The sequence below is a fragment of the Phocoena sinus genome, chromosome 3 (assembly GCF_008692025.1).
Source record: "Phocoena sinus isolate mPhoSin1 chromosome 3, mPhoSin1.pri, whole genome shotgun sequence".
Lineage (NCBI taxonomy): Eukaryota > Metazoa > Chordata > Mammalia > Artiodactyla > Phocoenidae > Phocoena > Phocoena sinus.
In genome coordinates, this window is record NC_045765.1 from 52550157 (window position 1) to 52564750 (window position 14594).

Consider the following 14594-nt stretch of genomic DNA (forward strand, 5'->3'; position numbering starts at 1 on the left):
ATCCTGACAATGCTAGGAACCAGGTACTATAACCATCTTCATTTTCCAGAGAATGAAATCAAGACCCTGCAAGATTAAGTGATTTGCCCAAAGTCACATGGCTACTAAGCAGCAAAGTCAAAATTGAGATCCGGGTTGCCCGACCTGAGAGCCAAAGCTGTAATAACTAGACTGCTAATGAGACACGGTTAGTTTCCATGAACGTCTGATTTAGGCTAAACAGGCATGCTCTCTCCACGGGTGCTCTAGCAGCCTCAGGGGCCACAACACAGGGACACACCATGCCTCAAGAAGGCATTTCAAACCTGGCAGCACACGGAGCAGCCCACGCCAGGTGGTACTCGCGCTCCAGATCCTCTAGAGCTGCCGTAAAGTGGCCACAGGTAAACGTCCCAGACAGGGTAGATACTGGCTTGACTAAGTGGTGTAGCTTTTTTAAAACAAGTAAAAAATAAAAGGGATAAATTAACAGCATTATAGAACAATCATGATGAGACTTAAGGATCTTTGTGCTAGCACTGCTGATCTTGAATACACAGCTCAAATAAGCTTAACTCATGGCTTTCATTCAAAGAATTAACCTGTTGCCAAGTAAAGTGTCTCAAAGAACTGGAATGCTGTCAAACTAGCTTAACACCATGAAATGGTACAACTTAATGAGACTGTAAATCTTGAGGAACGCAACACAGAGCTCCCTCTCCTAAGACTGATATCGAAAGCGGTTTGCTTTCTTTCCTGGATGCACACACACAGTGGTAGGCGAAATACTGTAACTAAAAAAAAAAATTTTTTTTAACATCTTTATTGGAGGATAATTGCTTTACAATGTTGTGTTAGTTTCTGCTGTATAACAAAGTGAATCAGCTACATGTATACATATATCCCCATATCCCCTCCCTCTTGCGTCTCCCTCCCACCCTCCCCATCCCACCCCTCTAGGTGGTCACAAAGCACCGAGCTGATCTCCCTGTGCTATGCGGCTGCTTCCCACTAGCTATCTATTTTATATTTGGTAGTGTATACATGTCAATGCTACTCTCTCATAAAAGCTTTCTCTTTAATTGATAGAACTTCTTCCACTTTTCCCTTTACCTAACTCCTTCTGAATCATTACATAAAAATTTTTAAGTAAAAAATCTCAAAGAGCTGAAACAGTCATGCTAAACAGTTTTCTTTAAACATATATTCATCCTCCTGAGACATAATACACAGTCCCAAGAAGGGAATCCCTGACATTAAAATTAAACCAACCGATCAGGGGTTCAGGGCTGAATCTATAGGATGGGGAGGCTATACTGATTCTTGCAAATCAGTAACTGGCCTGAGGTCTATATGGAGAAGGGAAAGAGGGGGGGGAAAAACAGAAAATTTTGAACGAATGGAAAAGAAATCCAAATTCGGCAATGTTTGTTCCTGAGAAAAAGTGTGACAACTACTCACCTGTCTACTGCTTCCACGTCAAAGCAAAACCGCTTCTCAATAGAGTCTGTTTTCCGCCGTGTGCAGGATTTGAGGGTGACTGATTCATCTTCTCCCTGTTGGGAACACACAGACTATCGAGATGAGGCCAGAACTCAGGCCATGCTCCTCTCCAGGACAAACGTGCCACATAAACAGAAGCGATCATTTCACCTTCTCAAACCTGAGTGTTCAGGACCACAGGAGGTGGAAGGTTGGTCATAAACCTTCTCAGACCACAGCCTCATGCAAATAAAATCTGTAAGCCATGTTTAATACTCAGAGCCCAATGTCTTGAGTACTAATAGATGATGGTACAGCATCAACCCATGCTAGGTTAAATTCTTGTTGATATTGGCTTAAATAGGTTCAATTTATAGGTTTGATAAGAGTTGAAACAAGATTACCTTGAGGTCTCCTTCCAACTCTGGATTTCTATGACCTTGGGTCAATGGTCACTTCTCAGGGAAACATTTCTGGGCTGGGTCAAACACCCCCAGACATGTTCATATAGCACCATGTACCCCTCCTTCCTTCACAGCACTGATCACAGGTAAGATTTGCTGTTGCTGTAAGTGATGATTCAAATAATGTCTCTTTCCTCATTAGGCTCTAAGCTCCTTGAGGGCATACTGTACTGTGTCTGTCTATGCTTACCCTTGTGTCACCAGCGGCCAAACAGGCCCAGGAACAGAGTAGGTGTGCAATAAGTATGTTTTAACAGCTTTATTGAAGTATAATTTTTAAATGTATAATATATTGTACATGTTCAAGCATACAACTTATGAGTCTTGACATCTGTATACATCTGTGAAATCATCACCACAATCAAGGCAGTGAACATTTCCATCAGCCCCAAAAGTTTCCTGGTAAGTCCCTTTGTAATCCATCATCCCTCCACCCAGTCCATTCCCAGGTAAACACTGAATCTGTTCTCTGTCATCACAAATTAGTTTGCATATTCTGTAACTTTATACAAATGGAATGCTCTTTTACGTTTGACGTTTTTCACTCAGCATAATTCGTTTGCGATTCACTCATGTCGTACAAATCAAGTTTATTTCTTTTTGCAAATGATATGACCAATAAGGGGTTAATATCCAAAATATAAAAGCAGCTCATGCAACTCAACAACAAAAAAGCAAACACCTCAATTAAAAAATGGGCAGAAGACCTGAAGAGACATTTTTCCAAAGAGGAAACGCAGATGGCCAACAGGTACATGAAAAGACGCTCAACGTCACTCAACATCAGAGAAACACAAATCAAAACCACAACGAGATATCACCCCACTACTGTCAGAATGGCTATCATCAAAAAGACCACAAATAACAAATGTTAGTGAGGATGTAGAGAAAAGGGAACCCTTGTACACTGTTGGTGGGAATGTAAATTGGTTCAGCCACTACATAAAACTGTGTGGAGGTTCCTCAAAAAACTAAAAATAGAATTATCATATGATCCAGCAATTACACCCCTAAGTATATATCCAAAGAAAACAAAACATTAATTCAAAAAGATACATGAACCCCAATGTTCATAGCATTATTTACAATTGCCAAGATATGAAAGCAAGCTAAGTGTCCATCAATAGATGAATGGATAAAGAAGTAGTGGTGTACAATGTTCACTGCAGCTCTGTTTACAAGAGCCAGGACATGGAAGCAACCTAAGTGTCCATCGACGAATGAATGGATAAAGAAGATGTGGCACATATATACAATGGAATATTACTCAGCCATAAAAAGAAACAAAATTGAGTTATGTGTAGTGAGGTGGATGGACCTAGAGTCTGTCATACAGAGTGAAGTAAGTCAGAAAGAGAAAAACAAATACCGTATGCTAACACATATATATGGAATCTAAAAAAATAAAAAGGTTCTGAAGAACCTAGGGGCAGGATAGGAATAAAGACACATGTAGAGAATGGACTTGAGGACACAGGAGGCGGAAGGGTAAGCTGGGACAAAGTGAGAGAGGGGCATGGACATATATACACTACCAAATGTAAGACAGATAGCTAGAGGGAAGCAGCCGCATAGCACAGGGAGATCACCTCAGTGCTTTGTGACCACCTAGAGGGGTGGAATAGGGAGGGTGGGAGGAAGACACAAGAGGGAGGGGATATGGGGGTATATGTATATGTATAGCTGATTCACTTTGTTATACAGCAGAAACTAACACACCATTGTAAAGCAATTATACTCCAATAAAGATATTAAAAAAAAAAAGTACTGGTGTATACACACACACACACACACACACACACACACACACACAGGAATGCTACTCAGCCATTAAAAAAGAAACTTTGCCATTTGCAACAACATGGATGGACTTGGACGGTACTGTGCTTAGTGAAATAAGTCAGACAGAGAAAAACAAATATTGTATAATATCACTGTAGAATCTAAAAAATAAAACAAATGTGAATAGAACAAAAAAGAAATAGGGGCTTCCCTGGTGGCACAGTGGTTGGGAGTCTGCCTGCTGATGCAGGGGACACGGGTTCGTGCCCCAGTCCGGGAGGATTCCACATGCCACGGAGTGGCTGGGCCCGTGGGCCATGGCCACTGGGCCTGTGCGTCCAGAGCCTGTGCTCCGCAGCGGGAGAGGCCGCAGCGGTGAGAGGCCCGCATACCGCAAAAAAAAAAAAAAAAAAAAAAAAAAAAAAATAGACACAGAAAACAAACTAGTGGTTATCAGTGGGGATAAGGAAGGAGGGAGGGGCAAGATAGGGATAGGGATTAAGAGGTACAAACTACTATGTATAAAATAAATAAACTACAAGGATATATTGTACAGCACAGGGAACATAGCCAATATTTTATAATAACTATAAATGGAGTATAACTTTTAAAAATTGTGAATCATTATGTTTTACACCTGAAACTTAGGTAATATTGTAAATCAACTATACGCCAATAAAAAAAATAAAAATTAAACATTAAAACAATAAAGGTAATTTTTAAAATCCATGGTACAAAAAAAAGGGCTTAGTTCTTTTTATTGCTGGGTAGTATTCCATTGTACAAATGGAATGCAACAGTTTTATCGCACAAGACTAATTTATTGTCTAAAAACATAGAGGTTTCTGCCCCTGATTTCTTCTCTTCCTGTCACGTAGGAATTTTTTAGGGTTCCTTTTTCTCCTATATCTGCCAATCTTTTTTCCTAAACTAGGGGGGAAATTAGCAAACTTGCCTAGTTTGTTGAATAATAGGAAATGTGACTGCGTATGGTAAAACTTAACCACCCACTAATATCAGAATAGCACACAAAACACAGAAGACCTAGGAAGAGATAGTTTATATTCACAAGTCTTACATCTATTGTCTTTTACTGAATGGCTAAGATTAATTTCTCAGATTGAGAACTGCTCCTTCTGCAACACGTAAATGACTAGAAATGCCCAAACATATGGACTTCTGACCATGTTAACGTCTAACTCTATTTCTGATTTAATGGCGTTGGACTACCTCTCACTTTGAAAGCTTAGGGGGAGGTGTCCCTGAGAAATAGGAGAAAACAGGGGAACTATAAAAGATTGTCAAATATAAGCAGAAATAAGAAGAAGATAAGACGCTGTTCCCAAGACGACCATTCCATATGAGGCAAAATCTATAAAGATGATCTGTTCAAGTACTCATGGTTAAAAAAACAGGGGATGGAGATAACAATCACTTAAACAAATAAATGAAGAGTTACAACCATAACAAACACTACAATAAAAGAGGCATGGGAAGCAGCCACATAGCACAGGGAGATCAGCTCAGGGCTTTGTGACCACCTAGAGGGGTGGGATAGAGAGGGTGGGAGGGAGGGAGATGCAAGAGGGAAGAGATATGGGAACATATGTATATGTATAACTGATTCACTTCGTTAAAAAGCAGAAACTAACACACCATTGTAAAGCAATTATACTCCAATAAAGATGTAAAAAGAAAAAAAAAAAGAGGCATGCTGTGCTACAAACGCCTACATTAAGGGGATGTGACCTCGGCAGGAAGGTCAGCAAAGGCTTTCTTGGGCTGAGACCCGAAGGATCTACAAGAGATAAAACCAGGAGCACAGATCAGGGGTGGAGAACAGCAGGTGGAAAGGCCCTGTGGTGGGGGTCCATGGAGCCCTGGAGGAACTGAAGGGAAGCCAGTGCGTCCGGAATCCCCGTGCAAGAAGAGGGAAACTGGGCTGAGAAAGGGCTTGAGGGAAGCAGGGACCAGATCATGCAGACTGTGGTCTGTATACTGTGAGCAGTGGGAACATATGAAGGGTTTCAAGCCAGGAAAGGGACGGGGTCAGCTCTGGGCTGCTCCAAGGCTCCCAAAGAGAGCACCCTCATCTCACAGGATAGAACGCGGGGAACTGTCTTTCACCACACACAGGCCTTGTCTCCAAGAGGATGCAGAAAAACCGCTCACATCTCCTGGACTGAAGCTAAGAGAAAAGCAGGTACTTTCAAAGGAAAATGATCCAAATGAAAGGAACAGGGAAGGAGAGACAGGGTAGACAAAGAGCGTGTTAGGAAAAGAAAACACCCTATATTCTACGTTAAGTCTGCCGCCAGCTCCTAGGAGAGCTTTGTACAAGCACACATACAATGACGTCACATGATTCTCCTGTATAAACTGAGAAGACATCACCGCTGGACAGCCAGTCTTCACATTTCCTCACCCTGAGGATGAGGAAACAGAGTGGCGTCATGGAAAACTATTATTTTACACATATACAGTATTCTTCTCTTTTATTATGATGATGAACCTCAGAATCAGGAGATGTAGGCTCCAGAATCAGGGTTTGAGCACTGGTTCAAAGTAACTCTTTCAACATACATCCTTAGAAATCATTCTCTCTCTCCAACCCCCAATTTCCTCTTTTGTAAAGTAGGAAAAATGGATAAAACAGGATGATAAAGGACAATGTTTTAGAAAAATATAAAACAAAATCTAAATATAAGTAATTATTACTAGAAAAATTATTTCATATAATATCAAGCTCCTAATATGGCAGCCTCTATTATGTGTCAGGCTCAGTCCCAAGAAGTTTATATACACTAATGTATATAAACCTCCTAACAACTCAGTGAGGTGTTTCCTATTATCCCACTAAAGTCTAAGGAGTCCCAAACACATACCATAATTCGGCTCTGCCCTTCATTTTCAAGCGTGGTAAGAAAGGAGTAGAGAAAATACAAGAGAGTTCTTCACTCCAGCTTTAGGAAAGCACAAGATAAATGGTCCCAAAATAAAGACTGTGTGAGAGAATGACTCAGTGAATCTGATTTCTAGAAGGACTAGGAGTTAGAAAAGGACTATGACTTGACCCAAGAAAGGCAGACCTAGCTCTATTTCCAGTTCACGAATAATAAGGAACTCCTATTAACAGAGATTTTTAATACTCCTTCTAACTCTGTAATTTCTCTATGTTCTGATATTTTCACATATCTGCTTTCCTGAGATTATTTATAAGTCAACTCTACCGCTAACAAGACACATTAAAAGAGCCTTGGCAAGGGCTTCCCTGGTCCGGAAGATCCCACGTGCCACGAAGCGGCTGGGCCCGTGAGCTATGGCCACTGAGCCTGCGCATCCAGAGCCTGTGCTCCGCAACGGGAGAGGCCACGACAGTGAGAGGCCCACATAATGCAAAAAAAAAAAAAAAAAAAAAAAAAAAAAAAAGAGCCTTGGCTTTTTTTGCCTTGATACAGGGAAGTACAGAGATGCTGATCAACTCCTGCATTGTGGTCTAAGAGAAAGAAAGCCAGGAAGAAAAACTGGAAATGGCAGAGAGCAAGGGGACAGCACGGGGGAGTAGCTAACAGTAATGACAACAGCGTGACATCACTGACCCGGGCAGTCCAACCTCAGGGCCAGTGCTCTTAGCCTCTACACTGTAATGCCCGCACATATGCAAACCCAACAGGATGCACAAAAATTTGCCACAGAGAAGAGGGCCAGGGTTGGAATACTTACAGAAGACTACTTTATCAACAGATTAGACACAGCCGGAAAATTATTTAAACTAAAGACAGAACAAAAGAAATTATCCAGAGCGGAGTCCAGAGATTCAAAGAAATGAAACATATAAATATTTTTGTTAAAAAATATTTAAATATCTCCAGAAGGAGATACTGAATAATAGAAAGAATGGGGAGGGGGGCAATATTCAATATGATAGTTGATGAGAATTTTCCAAAGTTACTGAAAGACACCAATCCTCAAATCCAGAAAGGCCAAAATGCCTAAGCACAACAGATTGGGGAAAAAAAGAAAAAAATCAGAGAAAGAACTGTCATAATGAAATGTAGAATACCAAAAGAACAAAAAAAGGAAGATATTATGAGGAGCCAGAGAGAAAAGACAGATCACCTAAAAAGAAAATGCAGACAGACAGAGTACTCCCAGAGGAAAGGAGAAGCACTGGGGCACAGCAAGGAGCTCCCAGCAGTGGGGACCCCGCAGATGCAGCCTGACTATCTCCTCCAAGGACGGCCACAAGAATACCTTCCATCCCACATGCTCTTCAATGCAATGTGACTTTGATACTCCGTTCATCAAGAGGCAGGGCCTATGTCCTCTCACACTGAAATTGGGTGGGCTTTTATGACTGTTTCAACCAACACATGGGGCCAACCTAAGGCAATATGACTTCTAAGCCTCGGTCATTAAAAGGTTTTGCAGGGTCTCCTTTTGCTGCTGGAATATTCACTCTTGAATCCTTTAGCTACCCTGAGGCTGCCATGCTGTGAGGAAACCCAAAATAGCCCACGTAGAGAGGCCAGAGGACAGGCCCTGAGACTATACAGAGCAAGAGGAAAAGAAGGAAGAGAATGGGAGAGGAGGTCAGGAGAAAGGAAGAGAGCTATATCTGACCAGCCCAGAGCTGCTTCAGACCCTTATGATCCAGCTCCAGTCACTATCTGATTGAAAGAGCATAAGAAACCCTTAGCTCAAACCATCTATCCAAATGCTCCGCAAAGACCTTACCCACAGAAAGTGTAGGAAATGCTAAAATGACTGGTGTTGTTTTCAAAGTCGCTACATTTTTGGGTGACCTGTTACACAGCAACAGATAATTGGGACATCTAAACTGCCAACGGGCAGCCCTCTGGGTATTGGGTGAGAGTGACAAGAATCAGTTTCACAGAATGAGGTCATCCAAGAATTTCTAGCATCTAAACACATTATACACACTTAACACTGTATATATGTGAAACACAAAAAGCTTTCTTAATTGCAGCTGCCAATGTAACTTAGTGCTCAAAATAATCATCTTGTTTTATTTACTTTTTCAGGTGCCATGCCTCCTGGAACTACTGTATAAAAATTAAGAAAATTACAGTGAAAACTGGAGGTGTTAACTTCAAACACGCATTATAGTCATCATATGTTAACCAAGCAAATCAAGCATGAAATTTAAAAGTGAACTCACCCCCTTTCCTCCTGACTTTTGGTCAAATGGTACCATGGTGATTTGTTTGGAATCCCGTTGATATGTACAGTAGTGCTTCACCCAGGAAGTTCCAAAATGACCTGCAAGGTAATATTCCCCATAAAACATCTCTACACGTCCACTGCATGCTGGAAAAGCACACAACCAGTAACTCACAATGCTCACCTATCCTTAAACTGTTTCTAGGGGTGATATACTCTCCACACCAGCTAGACGCGAACAGGCAGGAATCTGATTCCACAAGCTGGAAATGGAACCGACCCAGGGCTTTCCCCAAGGACCAAGGAAGACTGTTTGCCACTAAATGCTGCATCAGATGGGTCTTAAAATACAAGGTAAGTAGAGGTTCCCTGGGGAAATTAATTCACTTTCCCATATTATCAATCTCCATCTGAAGTTTCCTTTCTCTCCCCTGACAGGAGTAAGATGACTGAGAAGGAACACAGAAAAGCTCCTCAAAGTGCTTGTCACTGTTCCCATCTGGTGTGATGGCTTCATGCTTCCCACATAGCTGTTCTGCGACCATGTGCACACACGTACAGGGGTTCTGACCTACTTCCAAACCCCTAATTTTTACTTTAGCAGAACTCAAGAAGATCTGAAAAGCAGACAAGGAAAACCCAGAGACACCAGACATGTGGAACAGAAGTAACTGTAAATGCTCAAATGTAATCTAAGGAGTTTGTCCCTCAAAATTATCCCTCAGGAAAGAGGCAGATGCCCTACAGACAAATTCTGACAGTATCTGATTTTATCAGGTGCCTGGCCAATTACCTTATTTCAAACAACAAAGTATTGTTAGAGAAAGAAGGCATGATTGGCATTATTAGCCTGCAAGGACCTCAATCAATACAAGTTCTGGATGCTTATAGAGATCACATAGCAGATATGATTAAAAAACAATAATGATAACATGAAAACAGATTTAGCAGACACTTAATAATTTTTTTCAGGGTGTGAATGCCCATTGCAAGTGTTGGATGTCACTTAGTATACTTAAAAAGCAACAGAGTGTCTACCCTGGAGCATCAAGGACAAATGAAAACACCAACCATTCAACTGTGTTTCTGTGGCTTAGAGAATAAATTCCAGTGACAGCACAACACAAAGATTTCAAAAGTGCTGTATCTTGGACACTTTGAGCATCATAATAAACAAGGACAGTAATGGATTTAGCCTAATGAACAAAATGGGAACTCAAAAGTCCATACTGACAGTAGAAAGATGGATGGATAGACAGATGAAAGAAAGAAAGAGAGAGAGAAAGAGAGAAAGAAAGGAAGGAAGGGAGGGAGGGAGGGAGGGAGGAAGGAAAGGAGAGAAGGAGGGAGGTAGAAAGGGGGAGGACGCTTCCTTACAGCACACCGAAAGGCAACTAATAAATGTGGAGGGAGTGGCAGAGCTGCAAAATCACCATTTTGCGACCATCACAGTAAAGGTCAGTCCAGGCCAGGATTGTCAATGGATGCTAACTCCGTGGGAGGCAAAGTCTGATGAGGGAAGGGCACGGTCTTAAGGTGTCCGCCCTACAGACCGCTTATCAGTTACAAGGGAAACATAGTGACAGCACAGTGGGGAAAACAGAAAGTACCTTGACTGGGTGATCAAAATCAACAAGACCACGGAGGGCAGAGGAACATCCTTTGCTCCGGATGTGGCACCCGGGAAAAACACAGCATTACTCATGTAGGATTTGACCAGGGATGCACACCCACACTCCTTTAGTAAAGGAGACTAAAGTCGTCATATGACAACTAAATGCTGTATAAGCTCCTGTACTGGAGGAAAACAAAATGCTCTATAAGGGCATCACTGGGACAACTGACAAAATGGGAATATGAAATATTGTTTAGATGAAGTATCTTATCAATGTTAAATTTCCTGGATATGTAACTGTGGTTACATAAATGAATGTTTTGAGAAAATACACACTGAAGCCAAGAAGCATGGTATATGCAACCTGTTCTCAAATGGTTCAGAAAAAAATTATAATGTGTGTGTGTGTGTGACTGTGATATGCACACACACCCATACAGAGAGAGAAAGAATGATCTAACTGGAAAAATGGTAAAAATTCGTGAATCTGGGTAAAGGTCATATGGTCGTTCTTTATACTATTCTTGCCACTTTCTGTAAGTTTGAAACTACTTCAAAATAATGTTACAAAAACTTCCAAATTAAAAAAAAAAAGCTGTATTCTAATGATATGCTCTGGACCACTGTGCTGGAGAATCAAAATATGGTTCTAATGATAATCAAGACATTAATGTTGAAAAAACACATGAAGTGTTTGAATAAAATTGTACAATGTCACGTGAGTGCTTATACTGACTTTACACGTAAGTGACCAACGTTAATAAATTAAGTATTATAAGTGGACACTGAACTGTATTTTTATAGTCTTAAAATTTTTTATTTTCAAGTTGACTTAAAACTTTTGGGGATGGTCTTCTCATTGGGCAAAGAAGATATGACCATATATTCAGGTATAACACACAACTAAAGTAGCTTCTGTTTTTTACAAGCCTTAAACAAGCTCATACCTGCAAGAATAAGGGAAATAAAACTCTCATCACAACTGATGACCCAACCTCCAACCCCATTACTACACCTTTGTCACCAGGGAACAATTTTAAGTCCAAGGAAATTTTTGAGTAATCACTGAATAGAATAATCACTGAAACTGAGAGTTTTGTTCCATTAGGAAGCAGATAGGAGTGAAGATATTTAACTAATCCTAAATCAACAGTGCCCAGCCAGAAAGCACACGTGCGAGACTACAAGAAGAGCTACCCATTAAAGAAAAACAATGCACTTTCTTTAATCTCTAGCACCGCACTCATGAATTAAGTCTGGGAGTGCAACAGCCCAGTGCACGAATCTGAGTCATCGCTGTGAACTCTGGGTTAGCAGCACCTGGCGTTTCTTTCCTTGATGTCATATGGGCAAGTCAATGGCTCTTCTTCCTGGCTCTTGAAGTGAGCTTTTGTTTCTACTTTTCATAAAATTTAAGTGTTGGAATGACAGGGGCTGAGGAGAAGAGAGAAAGGGCCTAAGTCATGATTGTTTGGGCCTTGCTGAAACAAGTCTCAAATGAAAACAGAATCACCAACTATTAAGTCTACCGAAGGATATGACCATAAGGTCCAGCCGGCCAGACCTTTCCAAGGCCTCTACACCAAGGGTATGGTATATAAAGCTATACTGAAGGTACAGGAACCTCAAGAGTAGGGTGACACCAGGGAGAGAAGTGGCACCGCAGAGCCTCAATGAATTCCAGGTTGCAAGGAAGTTCCCAGTTACAAAGGAAACATAACACATCACTGGGAGGTAGACAAGACCTGGCGGACAGCATCTCTGCCCTAGGAAACCTAACTATAAAATCACTCTCCTTCATCGAAATACGTACTCCAGGCCAGGCACTACTGGAGACACCCCCCAGCTCCTGGGAAAAAGGCAAGAGTACATCCACACTGCTGGCCGACCCAGCACTCACGTTTCTCCTGGACGTAGAGGTACCCTTCCATGGTGTAGGGACTGATGGTCTTGTGCTCGAGGGGATTCTCTTTCATCTTCTTCATCAGGGATTCCACTTCTGACCTGGTGCCTTCAAAGCGATTTCTTGTCTAGGATGAAAGGAATTTTATTCAAATCAAAGAAATGAAACCCTGTTCCCATCTCTAGCACTTCAGAACATCAACCTACAGAATTCTTAGATCTAAAACCAGGTAAGGAACATTCAGCCATCTAGGAATCAGGCAAAAATGTTCCCTTTTAAGAAATATACTTTCATAGGGCCTTAAAGCCCTATGTCAGAATGACTCTCAAACTCTAGGGACCATCAAAATCACCTGGGGAACCGGCAGGAAATGCAAATGACCAGTTCTCACCCTGAAAGATAAGTTTAGCGACTCTCAACCCAGACATGCGCATTTTTAACAAGCATCCCAGGCCACTCTGACTCAGATGGTCCACAGCAGGGTACGCCCTCCACCTCCCTCCAGGACAGAGATGCTCTTTCTCCAGCTGTTTGCTGATGGCTCCCTCCTCAAATGGAGCTGCTTCACTTAAGGTTACCCCTCCCCCCAGGGCACCCTGCACCCAGCAACTAGGCGAAGCCAGGGGTCAAAGGGGGAGGGTCAAGGGGCCATCCCAGCTCCAGGGGGCCCAGGGCATCGGCTGAGTCCTCACCACTCAGCTTCTCCTCCAGCAGGGCCTGCTGCCCTCACTCTGTCACAGGTGCTTCTGCCAACACTGCCTCCTGGGGACCTGCTCTGTATAAATCTCCACTTCAGAGTCTGCCTTCTGAGGGACCCGGCCCAAGGGAAGCCATGCTTTGTGACAGCTCATCCAAGACCCTGCAAATTCCTGTTCTCTGAGGCACTGCAGAGAACCATGAGGGGGCAAGCTCAGGCTTCTTAAAGCATGCAGTCCAACCCGCACAGGCATACTTGGGTTTGTTTGGACACAGGATCATCCAGAGACAAAGACAACATGCAGATTAAAGTGGCCCCATCACACAGGGAAGAAGGGGGTTTGAGCCCCAGTGACCGCTAACCAGAGTCCTCAGCAGGATTCCGTGCACGCAAAGGTCCTGCTGCTTACAATTTGGGAAAGGAGATTGGGAGTAAGGCGCACCTACTTGGATCTCCTGGCAGCCTCACTGAGAGTTGAACAACAGCACATCCTTTGCGCCCAAGGTCAGCACGTGTACCCCATCCCCATCCCCTGAACACACACACTCTATGGTTTTATGGGGCCAGGCGGCTAGATGCACAGAGGGAGGCTAGGCTGGGTGGGGCTGGGACTTCCACTGCCAAAGGAAATCCTGATTCTGGTGCTACAGATTTAAAACATAATCTGCAGCAGCATTTCCGAGAACATAAATAGTGCTTTGCAATAATGGAGGAGAGGATGATGCTCTAACCTGGGACCATCAAGCACCCTAGAAATGCCTGACCCCCACTGCCCTTTGAACCCAAGCAAGACCCATCCTCCCCACCTGCATCTCAGTCCATTTAAGCGATCTGTATGCAACCAGACCCACAGCAAGGGAAAGGAAGCCTGTCCCCTCGCCTACTCACGTTCTGTATGCTGATAGTCAACTGCGTCTTGAAGTCGTTGAAGTCCTTGGCCAGTTCATAACCATGGTGATAGAAAGTGAAGAGTCCTTGTAGGAATGCCAGTAGCTGTAATGAAGGCAGAAGGGCACATTTCACATAGGCAGGTTCAAAAGGTGTTATGGAGCTGTATCTGAGTTCCCAGCCCCGGTTTCAAAGTCTAGAATAAGGTAATAATAATGGCCATCGTTTACTGAGCACTTCTTACATGCCAGGCACTGTAACTTCATATGCCCTGTGTCTCACTGAATATTCATAACAACCTATGAAATGAATACTGCTATCATCTCCAACTTATCAGTAAGGAAGCAGATTCAAAGAGGTTAACTAACTTGCCCCAAAACACACAGTAAGTGGCAGCCAGGATTTGAAAGCAGGCCTCCTGGCACCAACATCCAAGCTCTTCCCCTGTGAAGCCTCATCACCTCCTAAGAAAATCACTTCTTCAGAAGCGGAAGACCAGGGCTCCCACTCAGTCTCCTTCTAGTATATTCATAATATCAGGTTATCATGCAGAAGGGTATGGTTATGTTGATAACCAACAAGGAAGGGAGAAAAGGAAGC

General features: G+C 42.6%; 1 protein-coding gene across 10 annotated transcripts in view; it reads right to left on the minus strand.

The window, feature by feature from the left end:
- ARHGAP26 (Rho GTPase activating protein 26) overlaps positions 1-14594 on the minus strand; it is a 519366-nt gene that overhangs the window by 359666 nt on the left and 145106 nt on the right. For all 10 annotated transcript variants that reach the window (XR_004349277.1, XR_004349278.1, XR_004349276.1 and 7 more), the window contains 4 exons: positions 13995-14099; positions 12407-12536; positions 8890-8990; positions 1441-1535 (listed from right to left, as the gene is read on the minus strand). Coding sequence is in view for 6 of the 10 variants with exons in the window: in XM_032627452.1 (XP_032483343.1) it covers positions 1441-1535; positions 8890-8990; positions 12407-12536; positions 13995-14099 (431 nt within the window). In the remaining 4 variants the exon portion in view is untranslated. The remainder of the gene's footprint in view (positions 1-1440; positions 1536-8889; positions 8991-12406; positions 12537-13994; positions 14100-14594) is intronic.